This window comes from Pelodiscus sinensis, chromosome 5, assembly GCF_049634645.1.
Source record: "Pelodiscus sinensis isolate JC-2024 chromosome 5, ASM4963464v1, whole genome shotgun sequence".
Taxonomy (NCBI): Eukaryota; Metazoa; Chordata; order Testudines; family Trionychidae; genus Pelodiscus; species Pelodiscus sinensis.
The window spans coordinates 93,153,101-93,166,520 of NC_134715.1; the positions used below are offsets into that span (position 1 = coordinate 93,153,101).

The 13,420-nt window shown below is 41.4% G+C and overlaps 1 protein-coding gene across 3 annotated transcripts in view; it reads right to left on the reverse strand.

The window, feature by feature from the left end:
- WDR19 (WD repeat domain 19) overlaps nt 1-13,420 on the reverse strand; it is a 91,973-nt gene that overhangs the window by 24,026 nt on the left and 54,527 nt on the right. For all 3 annotated transcript variants that reach the window (XR_012904319.1, XM_014576749.3, XM_014576748.3), the window contains 5 exons: nt 12,791-12,937; nt 10,169-10,293; nt 8,853-8,965; nt 7,652-7,720; nt 3,918-3,995 (listed from right to left, as the gene is read on the reverse strand). Coding sequence is in view for 2 of the 3 variants with exons in the window: in XM_014576749.3 (XP_014432235.2) it covers nt 3,918-3,995; nt 7,652-7,720; nt 8,853-8,965; nt 10,169-10,293; nt 12,791-12,937 (532 nt within the window). In the remaining variant the exon portion in view is untranslated. The remainder of the gene's footprint in view (nt 1-3,917; nt 3,996-7,651; nt 7,721-8,852; nt 8,966-10,168; nt 10,294-12,790; nt 12,938-13,420) is intronic.

Genomic DNA, 13,420 nt, shown 5'->3' on the forward strand with positions numbered 1-13,420 from the left:
TCTTCAGCACCAATGCAAGTTTCTGTACCGTTACAGGTACTGGCATCAACCCTGTGGGTCATGCCGGTGCCGCCATCGCTGATGATGTCGGCCTCTTCGGGATTCGTCTCGCAACCAATTCTGACTTTGGCACCGCAGCCATGTTCCGGGTCGGCACTGGCACCGGGACCTGTCCTCCCGGTTCCGCAACCGGCTCCACTCCAGACACTGGGATCTGTCCTCCCGGCACCGGCTCCACTCCCGGCACCGGGACCTGTCCTCCCGGTGCCACTACAGGCACCGCAAACAGCACCGGCACCCCCAGTGCCGGCACACTCTCATCGCGCACACACGGGCAAACCCGAGTCTATGGCCAGGTTTGTCCCCCCTTGGGTGGCGGGACATTCGTCATCTGCGCCTCCCTGGCCTGAGTCTGACTACTCGTCGAATTCTGATGCGGCGTCGTTCAGGTTGGAGTCCTCGGGAGCTTCCTCGACTCATAGATCCCGTTCCCGCCACCGGCATGATCATTCGCGGGTGTAGCAGACTTGGCCGCCTCAACTGCAATGGCCTTTCTGGACGCTGTGGGCTTACCACCAGAGGCAGGGGCCTGTGCCGTCCTCTGTGGTGTCCGGTGTCTTGGGGCACCGTGCGCAACCGTCGGCGTCGTTGTCACGACCTCCTCCTTCTCCCCAGGGGTCGGTTGCTACAGATGCCGCTGCTGAGCCACAGGCCTCGGTGCCGGAGCCGCTTCCGCAAACAGTGCTGCCTGCCCAGCCGGCTCTTCAACCGGATCCTATGCTGGATCCGGTACCTGTCCAGGAGTTGTCATCATCATTGTCTCCTGATGAAGCCTTGGCGGATCCCGCATCGGCGCTGCCTACGATGGATGCTTGAGCGCATCAGTATCTGCTTAGGCGTCTGGCCTCCAATCTGGGTGTCCCAGTGGAGCCAGTAGTGGAGGACACGGATCCCATGATTGACATCCTCTCGGATGATGCACCCACCCGCTTGGCTTTGCCACTTAATAAAACCGTGGCCAAGATTACTAATGCCCTGTTGCAGACCCCGGCGACCCTGACCCCGGCTAGTTTTTCTAGCAGTATCTGGTCAGGCTGCACATGCGTGGCAGGCAGTGTGTGCTATTTGTGCCTTTGCAATTCACGCGCACAGCCTGCCTCGCCTCAGTTTCTTCGCGTATGCCCAATTGGCCCAGGTATAGTCTGAAGAAGAGGAAAGGAAGGGAAGGGAGCACCCACTGTTGTTACTGGAAAAGGCGAGCAACTTCCTTTTCCTCTTTGAGTGACGTCTCTGGGGAGCTCCACTGTTGGTGATTACATAGTGGCATTTGGATAGATGGTAGTTGAGCTTTGGATTTAATGTTTATAAGCAGTGGAGAATACTGCATTAGCAAATGAAGGGTCCATCTCCATTTGCGTCAACATCACATAATGTCTCAGAGTGGTTTGATGACCATATGGCTGCACAACAGATGTCCTGACGTGACACCCCCTTAAGAAAGGCTGCTGATGTAGAGAGACTGCTTGTGTGGAATGCACACTGGGTGGCATAGGGAGTACTTTATTTTGTAGGGGCAAGCAGTGGACAATGCATGATACTATAATTCTGGAAATCCGCTGAGATGAAAGTGGCGTTCCTTAAGAACGATCAGCAATTGAAACGAACAATGTCTGATTTACAGAAGGTCCGCGTCCAATCAATATAGAAAGAAAACGCTCTCCGAATGTCCAAGATACATAGAATAGCATCATCTCATGACGCATGAAGCTTGGATAAAACGTGGGGAGAACAACAGGTTCATTGTTGGTAAGGGTAAGGGTCTAGCTGACTTCAAACGTGCCTTCTTGGTGCTGAAGTTTTGGTAGGCACCTATGGTATGGGTGGTCCTGAGGGTTTGTCTGGTTTCTGGACTTTGCCTCCAATTGGACCAAAGACAGCCAATGCCAGGGTCTGCATGTGCCATGATTTTGGTTCCACAATTGATGCGGCACGGGAGCACCTGGTGCCAGATATGCCCCGTTTATCTTCTGTACTGATTCTGGGAGGTAGGGAACAGACTGCAGAGACCTCTCTCTTCATGAGCAGCTTTGATTAAGGCGAGTTTGCCAGTCTCTTTTGTGAACTAGCAGACTCAGACTGGCTGCTACCATATTAGGGTCCTGGAGATCCAGAGCCTTATCGAAGGGCAACATGCAGAGATGCTCCCTGTCCCTGCATGCTCTGGCCATGAGGTTATAGCAGTGGATGCATTTCCGGGGTACATGTGTCTCTCCCAGGCATCAAATGCCGGAAGAATGGCCGTCCAAGGCCAGCATAGGGTTGTGACATTTGTCGCATTTCTTACATACAGGGAAACCTGGCCTTATGTCCAACAGGCTCACTGCTCCTTTTACTCTGAGGCAGCTTTGTTTGTTCTTCCTTATCTCCTGTTTGTCTGTTTTCTTTCTTCTTGTATTTTTTTAAAAATGGGGACAAAGCATCCAGGAGGGTCACAACAGAGACCTATCCTCTGAGTGTTGTTTATCAATAGAGTTCATTTAAACTATGTAGATGAAGAAAACAAGTCTTCCCCCCCCCCCCCATCAACAGATAGCTGAGGAGAAGGAGAAAGATCAAGCTCTGTCTGCAATCGAGGGCAGTAACAAAGAAACTGAGGGGAGTTGGGCCGCGCACGTGAATTGCAAAGGTCTGAATGGCACGCGTTGCCTGCCAACCAGATACTGCTAGAAATATTTCAATCTGCGGCACCAGGATGACCCAACACCAACAGTGGAGCACCCATGGGGACATCACTAGAAGATCTTAGAGAACCTGAACTACCCAAAGACTACCACCATCTGATAGCTCTGAAAGATATCTAGCTGTTGTGTTTAATTTTGGACCAGTACATTCAAATAAATGGATGACATGCTAGTTAATTTTAAAACCTACATAAAAAATAACCATGCAAAATTCTCCCTCCGATCCATACTGCAGCTCTAAACTCCTATATTTTGCTTGCCTACACAGCGGTTTGCGCATGTGTAGAAATCAAAATATAGGAGAGACTAGCTGTGTGGATACGAGAAGAGAATTTCACTTCTGAAGACATTATAATTTCTCTTCTTTCAGCCCTTTATCATGACATATATATTGGTATCGCAGTCATATTTTTAGCATTAGACCTATGGTATTAACAAGCAGGATTAAACAACACTGATTAACATTACTGATGAAGAAAACAAACATATCAACTAATATAAAAAAATTGCATGTAAAAGGGAAAGACAGACTAGTATAGCCTGTTTGTGGTTGTTTTCCAGTTCCAAATGCCTGCATTACTAGCTGGCATGACAGAAATGACTTATAGACTCTAAAAGAAGTTCTATTTATCCTCTTTGTATAAATTATATGAAATGGGGGCTCCCAGAAGGAAACACAAAAGCAAAAATATGTAAGGCTCTCGCACGATGGTAATGATGGTGTTGGTGGCTTGGGATATACAAGAGGTCAGACTAGATGATTGGATGATCTTTTCTGACCTTTAACTCTATGAGCTCAGAAAGACTTCCCATACGTCACAATAAAAAATAAATATATGCTTAATGTTAAATAACTGACCATTCTATTTGTGAAGTATGCTATTAAAAACTCTAGGTATGGGTTTGCTAATCTTTAGTTTTCTTTTTACCATAGACACTTTAGGTAGTTTTGTACAGATTACATACAGAAATTTACATACCAGCACATTGTTCTATTTTTTTAAGCTAAGATCAAGTATTATTAGAGAAACTATACCCTGTATTTGTAGTTGGAATTGACTAATTGTACAATTTTAAAAGTTAAAATTTTTTTTCTCAGATAATGATGCATACAAATAAAGGGCCACATTTTCAAAAAAAGATCAGCTACTATTTAGATATCTAGGAATATAGTACCTTGGGCATGCCATCACTCTCTCCCATAAGGTAGTCTATCAGCTGATTGGTTAGCGCTTCATCTTTTGCTTGCCCAACCTATTAAATAAGGACAGCGGAAAAATGTCAGCATGTGCCTGAAAGATGGGGGGGAAAAGAATTAGATTTCTCCATAGAAGACCTTTAAATTTAAATATACTTAGAACATGTATTCATCAGTCTTTCATACTCAAAACACAGTAAGTAAAGTAGTGATCTATTTGGTTGATCACCTTTCCCCCCCCCCCCCCCCGGACATACTGTAGTCCATATTTAAAATCTAATAGTATGGCAAGGATGTCAAGCTGCTACCTATTTAACATGTTTGAAATCTGCATCCATTAAATACTAAAAAGATCTACATTTGGAATTCTAGATAGATACATTATTTACATTCCCACATGCTCAGTGAAGAGGGAGAAACAACAACAGGAAACTTGGAAATGGTAGGGGTGCTTAATGACTTCTTTGTTTTGGTTTTCACCAAGAAGTTTGATGATGGGATGCCTGACTGTGAATGCTAGTGGAAATGGGGTAGGTTTAGAAGTTAAAATAAAAAAAGAACAAGTTAAAAATTACTTAGAAAAGTTAGATGTATTCAAGCTACCAGGGCCAGAGGAAATGCATCCTAGAATACTCAAGGAGCTGCTGGGGAGGAGGTATCTCAGCCTCTAGCTATCATCTTTGATAAATCATGGAAGTCAGGAGAGATTCCAGAAGACTGGAAAAGGGCAAATATAGTGCGCCTCTATAAAAAGGGAAATAAGAACAACCCAGGAAACTACAGACCAGTCAGTTTACTTCTGTGCCAGGGAAGATAATAGAGGAAGTAATTCATCTACAAACATTTGGAAGAAAATAAAGGTAACAAATCATGTCAAACCAATCGGATAGCTTTCTTTAACAGGATCTCAATCCTTGTGGATAAAGGAGAAGTGGTGGATGTGATATACCTAGACTTTAGTAAGGCATTTGACATGGTCTCGCATGACTTTCTTATCAATAAACTAGGGAAATACAACCTAAATGGGACTACTATAAGGTGGGTGCATAAGTGGCTGGATAATCATTCCCAGAGAGTAGTTATTAATGGTTCACAATCATGCTGGAAGGGCATAACAAGTGGGGTTCTTCAGGAGTCTGTTTTGGAACCGGTTCTGTTCAATATCTTCATCAGCCATTTAATGATATTGTAAAGAGTATGATTATTAAGTTAGCAGATGATACCAAGCTGGGAGGGGTTGCAAGTGCATTGGAAGATAGGATCAAAATTCAAAATGATCTAGACAAACTTGAGCAATGGTCTGAGGTAAATAAGATGAAGTATAATAAGGACAAATGCAAAGTACTCCACTTAGGAAGGAACAATCAGTTTCACACATACAGAATGGGAAGTGATTGTCTAGGAAGGAGTACTGCTGAAAGGGATCTAGGGGGTCATAGTGGACCACACATTAAACGTGAGTCAACAGTGTGGGGCTGTGTCTACACTGGCATGAATTTCCGAAACTGCTTAAAACGGAATACTATTCCGTTTTCAGTTTTTCCGGAAAAGGAGCATCTACATTGGCAGGCTGCTTTTCCGGAAAAGCCCTTTTTCCGGAAAAGTGTCTGTGGCCAATGTAGACGTGCTTTTCCGGAAAAGACTACTGGGCTGTCTACACTGGCCCTTTTCCGGAACAGTGTTCTGGAATAAGGACTTATGCCTGAGCCGGAGCAGAATAGTTTTTTCGGAATAGCGGCTGATTTTGTACAGTAGAGCATCGTTGTTTTTCCGGAAATTCAAGGGCCAGTGTAGACAGCTTGCAGCTTATTCCGGAAAAGTGGCTGATTTTCCAGAATAAGTGGCCCAGTGTAGACACAGCCAGGCTAAATCTAGACTATGAAGTTTTTCTGGGATACCAGAGGTATCCCAGAGGTATCCCGGAAAAACTCCTCCACGTCCAGGGAACGAGTCTACTCTTCCGACATTTTTTGTGGAAGAGCAGATGTGGTCTTTCGGATGCCCTATCTTCCTCGTTCAGGTTTTTCTGAAATTTGGCCCAGTGTAGACAGGCCAAATTTTGGAAGAGCCTCTTCTGACAAAACTATTGGAAAAAGTTACACAAATAGTGGAGCACAATTTGCGTACCTTTTGCCGAAAAAAAGCGGCAGTATAGACATAGCCTGTGATACTGTTGCAAAAAAGGCAAACATGATCCTGGGATACATTTATAAGAGTGTTGTAAGCAGGGCATGAGAAGTCATTCTTCTGCTCTTCTCTACATTGATTAGACCTCAGTTGGAGTAGTGCCCAAACCTGGACACAATACATCTCAAGAAAGATATGGAGAAATTGGAAAAGGTCCAGAGAAGAGCAACAAGAATGATTAAAGGTCTAGAGAACATGAGCTATGGAGGGAAGACTGAAAGAATTGGGCTTGTTTAGTTTGGAAAAGGGAAGACAGAGAGGACAAAATAGCGATTTTCAAGTACCTAAAAGGATGTTACAAGAATGAGGGAGAAAAATTATTTTAATTAGCCTCTGATAGGATAAGAAGCAATGGGCTTAAACCGCAGCAAGGGAGGATTAGGTTGGACATTAGGAAAAACTTCGTAACTGTAAGGGTGGTTAAACACTGGAATAAATTGCCTAGGGAGGTTGTGGAATCTCTCTCACTGGAGATATTTAAGAGCAGGTTGGATAGACATCAATCAGGGAGGATCTAGAAGTGCTTGGTCCAGCTGTGAAGGCAGAGGATCAGACTTGATGACCTCTTGAAAAAATTATTTGGTATAGCATCAGGAACTTTTTACCTTAGCCCTTGCTTTTACTCTTGCAGCTTCCTCCTTATATCTATAATTTATTCAAACTCTCTGCTAACCACTAGGACAGGGTCGGCAATAATTTTTTATGGAAGCCACTCAAAAATTTATTAAGTGGTCATGGGTCATAAATTTTCTACTATGTTAATAGAAGGGGTGTGGGGATCTGGGATGATAGTTGTGTACAGAAGGAAGTTCCGGGGTAGGTGACTGGGGTGCAGAGTCTGGGAAGTTTTGGGAACAGGAGAGGATTCTGACCTGGGGGAGGAGTGCAGAAGAGGGAGTAAGGTCTGGGAGGGAGCTTGGATTCAGAAGGGGGTTGTGAACTGGAGCAGGAGTGCTGGAGGGGTGCAGAGGCTTGGTGTGTAAGAAAAGGTCATGATCTGGGACAGGAAGGTGGGGTGTGGTGGAGTGCTAGATGCAGTCTCTGGCCAAGAGTAGCTTATTGAATGCATCTCTTTCTGGCAGCTCAGTGGGATCCTAAGGCAGGCTCTCTGGCTGCTGTGGACCCACACGCTGCTCAAAACAATCAGCTGCTAGGGTCAATGTGTGTATGTCTCCTCTTGGAGGAAGGGGGGCAGTAGGTCTCTGTGTGCTGCCCATGCCTGTAAGTACTGCCACTGCAACTCCCTCCAGCCAAAGGAAGCTGCAAGGATAGTACTGGGGGAGGGGGCAGCACATCCCTAAGGGGCACACATATGTTGGTTCCAGCAGCCAGCTGCTTTGAGCAGCGTGTGGGGCTGCAGCAGGCAGGGAGCCTGAGGATCCAGGTAGGCCAGTGTGAGCCAGATCCAAATGTTTGTTGAGACAGATTTGCCCACTCTGCACTAGAACATCAGTACAGTAAAAATATAGATTACTTGAAAAGAAGGCTGAATATTCAATTTTTTAGGTTTATCAATTTTTCTTACTGTTTCAATTGCCATTTCTATAGCCATGTTATCTTCTGTGCTTGGACTTTTCAGAAAATGTTTTAGTGCCTGAAACAAAAACAGGTATACGAAGATATAATGGGTAAGTGACATGGAGTTTTCTTTAGAAAAATCTTTTTCCTTATTTTTGAAAAATTAGATTTTAATTCATCTTGTTCTGCAAAAACTAGGAAGAAAGGAGAAAGATCCTTTGATTGCATTAAAATGAGGTGATCCCTGAGCACGCTGAGAGCAATGAAGTTATTTCATATGAATGTGAAATTAACAGAGTCACAAATTAGTGAAAATAGCCAATAAAGAGGAGCACACTACGACCACGGGAATATAGTCATCACGCTGATGTGTCATAAAATTACAGAGGAAAAATGCACTCATGAAGTCTTTTTGGAGGCCTTGCTGGAGAAATTACAATCCAGCACATCACCCTTATCTATTTACTTGTTTCCTCCTCACTCCCATGGCCCCCTCAGAGCTGCAGAAGCATATCCAGCATTTTCCTGGCACATTTATTTTCAGCCATTACAGCCAGCAATGACAGGAGAATTTTCTCTATGGGGGCATTACAGAGCACTGCAATCAAGGGTTAATTGGGCACTGGCCTACTGAGAGGAGCAGGTCACCGTCCCCTACCAGTTGGTAATTTGAAAAGAATTGTAATCTTGCTTTTTTCCTCTCAGGACATAAACATACAGCTTAAAATGCAGCAACTGACATAATCAACTTGTAACCAGTCAATAAGAAATATGCTAATTTGCATACTCAAAAATTCTGTGTTTCAGTAAGCTACAGTATTTAATTAATGAATTTTTTTACAATTGAATATTCAAATAAGTCAACTGTAACTAAACTAACTGTTGTTCATATATCACTCAGATATATTATGTCTACAATCCATATGAAGCTTCTACTGATGTCAATAAAAGTTGTGTGCGTGCCTCAATAAAAATATATTGTGCTCACCTTTTCTTTGTTTTCTATTTCATGGGAAAAATAATTTCTTCTACATTTTGTTGGAGGTAGGACCATATTTTGAATTTTGATTGCATCAATGTAAAATAAGAGGAATTAGTAAAGAAGCCTTTTTTCCTGATCTGTAGGAAGTGTAATGATCTGGAATTCAGTGTTTTGCACAACCATTGCCATTTAAATGCTGTTGCTGTTTTACTCTCTGTATACTAACCCGAGCATACTGACCGCACAACAAAAAGAATTTGCCGGCCTGAAAATGTTTTTTTTCTCCTTCAAAGTATAGTGCAATACTCTGATAGTCTTCATTGGTAGTATTCTCAGAACCTGAAACACAGACACTAAGGTGAGCAAAACTTCTCATGAAACAAAGATTTATAGACATGAAAGAGTGCAAACCATCTACTTTCACATTTTTGGCTTTTGGTTTTCAAATAAAACAGGAGCAAGCTGGATTTATAAGTTCTGTTTTGCACATTTTATACCTAATGTGCCACATCTGATCTTAGATAAAGGACTTGTCATGATCATGAGAGATGGCCAGCAGCCTGGGGAATAATGGGTTAACTATACCTAAGCCAGGTAGAGTTGGCCAATAGGAATGTAGGTAGGAATTTCAAACTGGGACAAAGGAATTTTTGGTTTTTCTCTCCTTTGTCCCTAGAGCAGTTTCTCTACAGTTACTGAGGGAGACAGACACTATGTCTCTCTCCAAGAAAAGACTCTTCACTATCTGTAAGTAGGGTATTATTTATATAAATCCATTAGGTTTTATTGTTTTATGGTTTGGGAATGGGAATCTGATGTCTGTGTATTTAAAAATGGGGTTTTCCTCTCCTTTGTAAAGCTAAGCTTTGGCACATGGTGGAATCCCTCCATGAGTATATTAATTTGTGACTTTTCCATCTAGTCATTATGCTTGCAACAGGAATATTATGGTGATGATAAAAGTTTTTTTTCTCTTTTCCTTTTATTAACCTGGTATTGGTTAATTTTTGAGTCCTGGTTTTACTTTTGGGGGCTGAGATTTCCCAAGTAGTCCCTCCCTGGTTTCTTTATTACTACTTGGGTTGTGGCAGCGGATTTTTTATCCCCAAAATCTAGGGTTTTAAGATTTTTGGGGGGAAACTTTAAACCAAAGCCTGGAAAGATAAGGTTTTGGGGTACTTTTGCAGGCCCCCACTTCTGCATTTATCGTATCAGAGCGGGGAAAAAGCCTTGACAGGACTAACGACTTACTGAAGCAATTCTCTACCTAATAAACAACTACAGCAATTACATTTAGGAGTAAAATCTAAATTAAAGTCAAATGGCATAACTGTGAACTGGTTTTATGAGTTATTCCATTGCCTCCTAGTACTAATGAGGTAGAAAACTGAATTCTGAGAGTGACCATGGATTAAAGAGATGTGAAATTTCACACAAAAACTGTACGTTATTATTACTCTAGACTTCTATATACCTTTCTTCACAGATAGGCCATACATTCCTAAAGAATTCCCAATAGAAATATGACAATAGAATTCTCACCAATGATGTCAGCATAAATCTCCATCTTATTGTGCTGTTGAGCTAGTGTGAAAGCTTCATTATTACACTTGGACATGACCAGAAACTGGATGGCAGAACCATAGTCACCCAACTGCAGAAAGAATCTAATTGGAATAAATAGATGAAGACTTTTGGTAAATAACAATAAATAAACACCAAATGTTCTCCAAAGAAAACCTCTCTTGTTCAATGATTGTAGCAACTGAGGGACTATTAAATCACTCTTCTAAATCTTCTAGAGTGCTGCTGCACATATGTTATGATCAACTAATTTCTAGTAAGAATTATGGATGAGAAGGCTTTTCTATTTAAAGCTTGCATGTAGTTTTCTAAGGCCGTGTCTACACTACACCCCTCTGTCAGCAGAGGGATGTAAATAAAGCACGTTGAAAGTGCAAATGAAGCGGAGATTTAAATATCCCAGGCTTCATTTGCATAATCATATTCTGGCGCTGTTTCAAACAAGCAATATTTCAAAACTGAAACCGCAGTTTAGACGCAGTTCTGCCGACAGCAGGGTGATTTTTTGACAGATCCTGTACTCCTTGTTTATTGAGGAGTACAGGATCTGTCGAAAAATCATCCCGCTATTGGCAGAACCGTGTCTAAACTGCAGTTTCAGTTTCAAAATGGTGCTTGTTCGAAACAGCGTCAGAATGTGATTATACAAATGAAGCGTCGGATATTTAAATTCCCGCTTCATTTGCACTTTCGAAACGTCTAATTTACATCCCTCTGACGACAGAGGGATGTAATGTAGATGAAGCCAAAAAGACTGCTATCATTTGGGATCAAATTTGGTATGGTTATTGACAGTGTGGAAACCATTTCATATTTAGCTAGAAGCCATTCTGTATAACAAAAGCCATTTCAGTTTCTTGTGTCCTCACGTATATTAGAGGGAGTGAACTGGCCTTCACCGAGGTGGGGAGAGGCCAGAAGAATGCGCTGTTGGAATGTGTTAATGAACTATTTTAAGCTGAAGCCCTTACTCCCTAAAACCTGTTTCTTTCTTTGCTGATAATAATTCCTCTTTGAAGTTCACTTTGATTTCTTGCCCTGACATCAGACTTATTTGGTTAAGGGTATAAAATACTAGGATTGATTGTATTAGCCAGCCTTACTGGACCCAGCTCTGCTGGGACCACGTTTGGCTCACTTTGTTTTATTGATCAATAAAACTGTCTGTTTAGCTGCCTAAACCGAGTGAGGCATTTTCTTCAACAACAGGCAGAAGTGAACTTTGGTGAAACTCAATTAGCCAAAAAAAATTAATCAGAGACATTTAATTACAAAAAGTTTTTCAGAAATCTTTTTCCAATGATATTTTCATATACTCTTTTTTTCCATGTAAAACTTTATATTGGATCTCAGTGAGGACTACGGTTTTTTAAAATATGCTTTAAAATAATGAAGTGAATTTCTCATTGTTTGAGATCATCTGTCCAATTATGTTTCTTACACATTCTTAATAGAGTGAGACGTTTCTGATACGTTCCCATGCAACCATATATTGCTGTTTGAGCTGAATGGATATTTACTGCTTTTGTTGGTTCATGCAGTCATATACAAGAGTGAGAACATTCAAACTTGTGCACTCAGAGTGAAATTCACTCCCCTATACAGAAACCAGAGAATGCAGGCGGAGCATTTAGTGAAGAAATTCACACACATCCCAAACCCAGATCTGCGTGCATGGCTCCAGTAATAGCCACAACCCCAATGCAAGGTTCAGCATTAACTGGTTACAGATGCATGGAAAGGGCAAACAGAAAACCTGTCTGGCTACCCAGCAGACTAACCTTATACAGAACCCTGGAGCTTACATGGTGAAAAGAGACTTACACTGATCCTCAGCACCATGAGTGAATATCACCCTTGTTTTGCAAATACAGTTTTATTATTTAGCACCAGCTTTGGTCCTACATAAAGCTACAGATGTACTAACATGAGCATTCTTGAGGCTTTTTAAAAAAGTCATCAGCATATGATTAATCCTTTCAGTTATCTCAAGGATTACAAAATGTTGCACTAAATAAAAAACAAGTTTCAGGGTTATGAACTAACCTAGAGATGCTTCTTCTATGCTCGGGGTGCCTATCTCAAATTAAAATACACAATACAAAATACAGTTAAAAGAATATCCCTCCCAGATACCAGGTAATTTGAATAAGAGAACAGAATATAAATAAAGTAAGTAAAAGGACTATGCTTTACATGGCTACAAGATAGAACACACAAATCAAACAAAATAATCTGTTGACTAGAATGGACAAAAATTTAAGATTTCTGTAATAAGAAAAATAAACTGAAGACTGGAACATATCAACAAATAAACAGAGGAAGATACCAAAAAAAAAAAAAAAACCCCAAATAATTCCTAACACTCTTTGCATAAGTGAAACCCCTCTGAGGAGGGACTAGAGGGCTTACTATTAACACCTCATTTTTGAATCACTTCTCGTGTATGAGCACAAAGCACTTTGCAATAAATATAGAAGGAGGCAACAATGACGACAGCATGAGAGGTTATATTAAGAAGATAAGGTTAGTATAGTTAGGTTTGCAAATCTATCTAATGTAACTACATTACTGTATTACCTGGCTACCATCTTGGCTCCATCAAGAGACTGTGTTTCCCTGACAATACTAACAGCTTTTTCAGGATTGTTAAGATGATCCAAATATAGCCGGATTACATTGTCCCACTGTTTGGCATTCTCGTAAGCCACAACTGCTTCCTTGTATCTGCAAAATAATGATGCCCACATTTTACATTCAAGCTTTCTTGGCTCGAAGAATCTTCACAATACTCTATACAAGGAACTCACAATATTTTACACCTAAGAAGTCACCCTGTGAAATTAAGCTGTTTTTAATAATTTTGCTTACAACATGTACTCCCCATTTAAAGTCTTTTGATAATGACAATAGGAAAACAAAACACTTCATGTAATACCGTCTTTTTATTCCCCTAGAAGATAAACAGTAAGGCTACATCTAGACTACATTCCTTTTTCGAAAGAGGGATGTAAAGTAGGCATGTCGATATTGCAAATGAAGCTGGGATTTGAATTTCCTGCACTTCATTTGCATAATGGCGACTGCCGCTTTTTTTTTTTTTAAATGGAGCTTTTTTGAAAAAAACACAAAAACAAAAAAACAAAAAAAAAACCCCACAAACCCTGGCAGTTTAGACAGGGCATTTTCGACAGAAATTCCCTGTTCAAA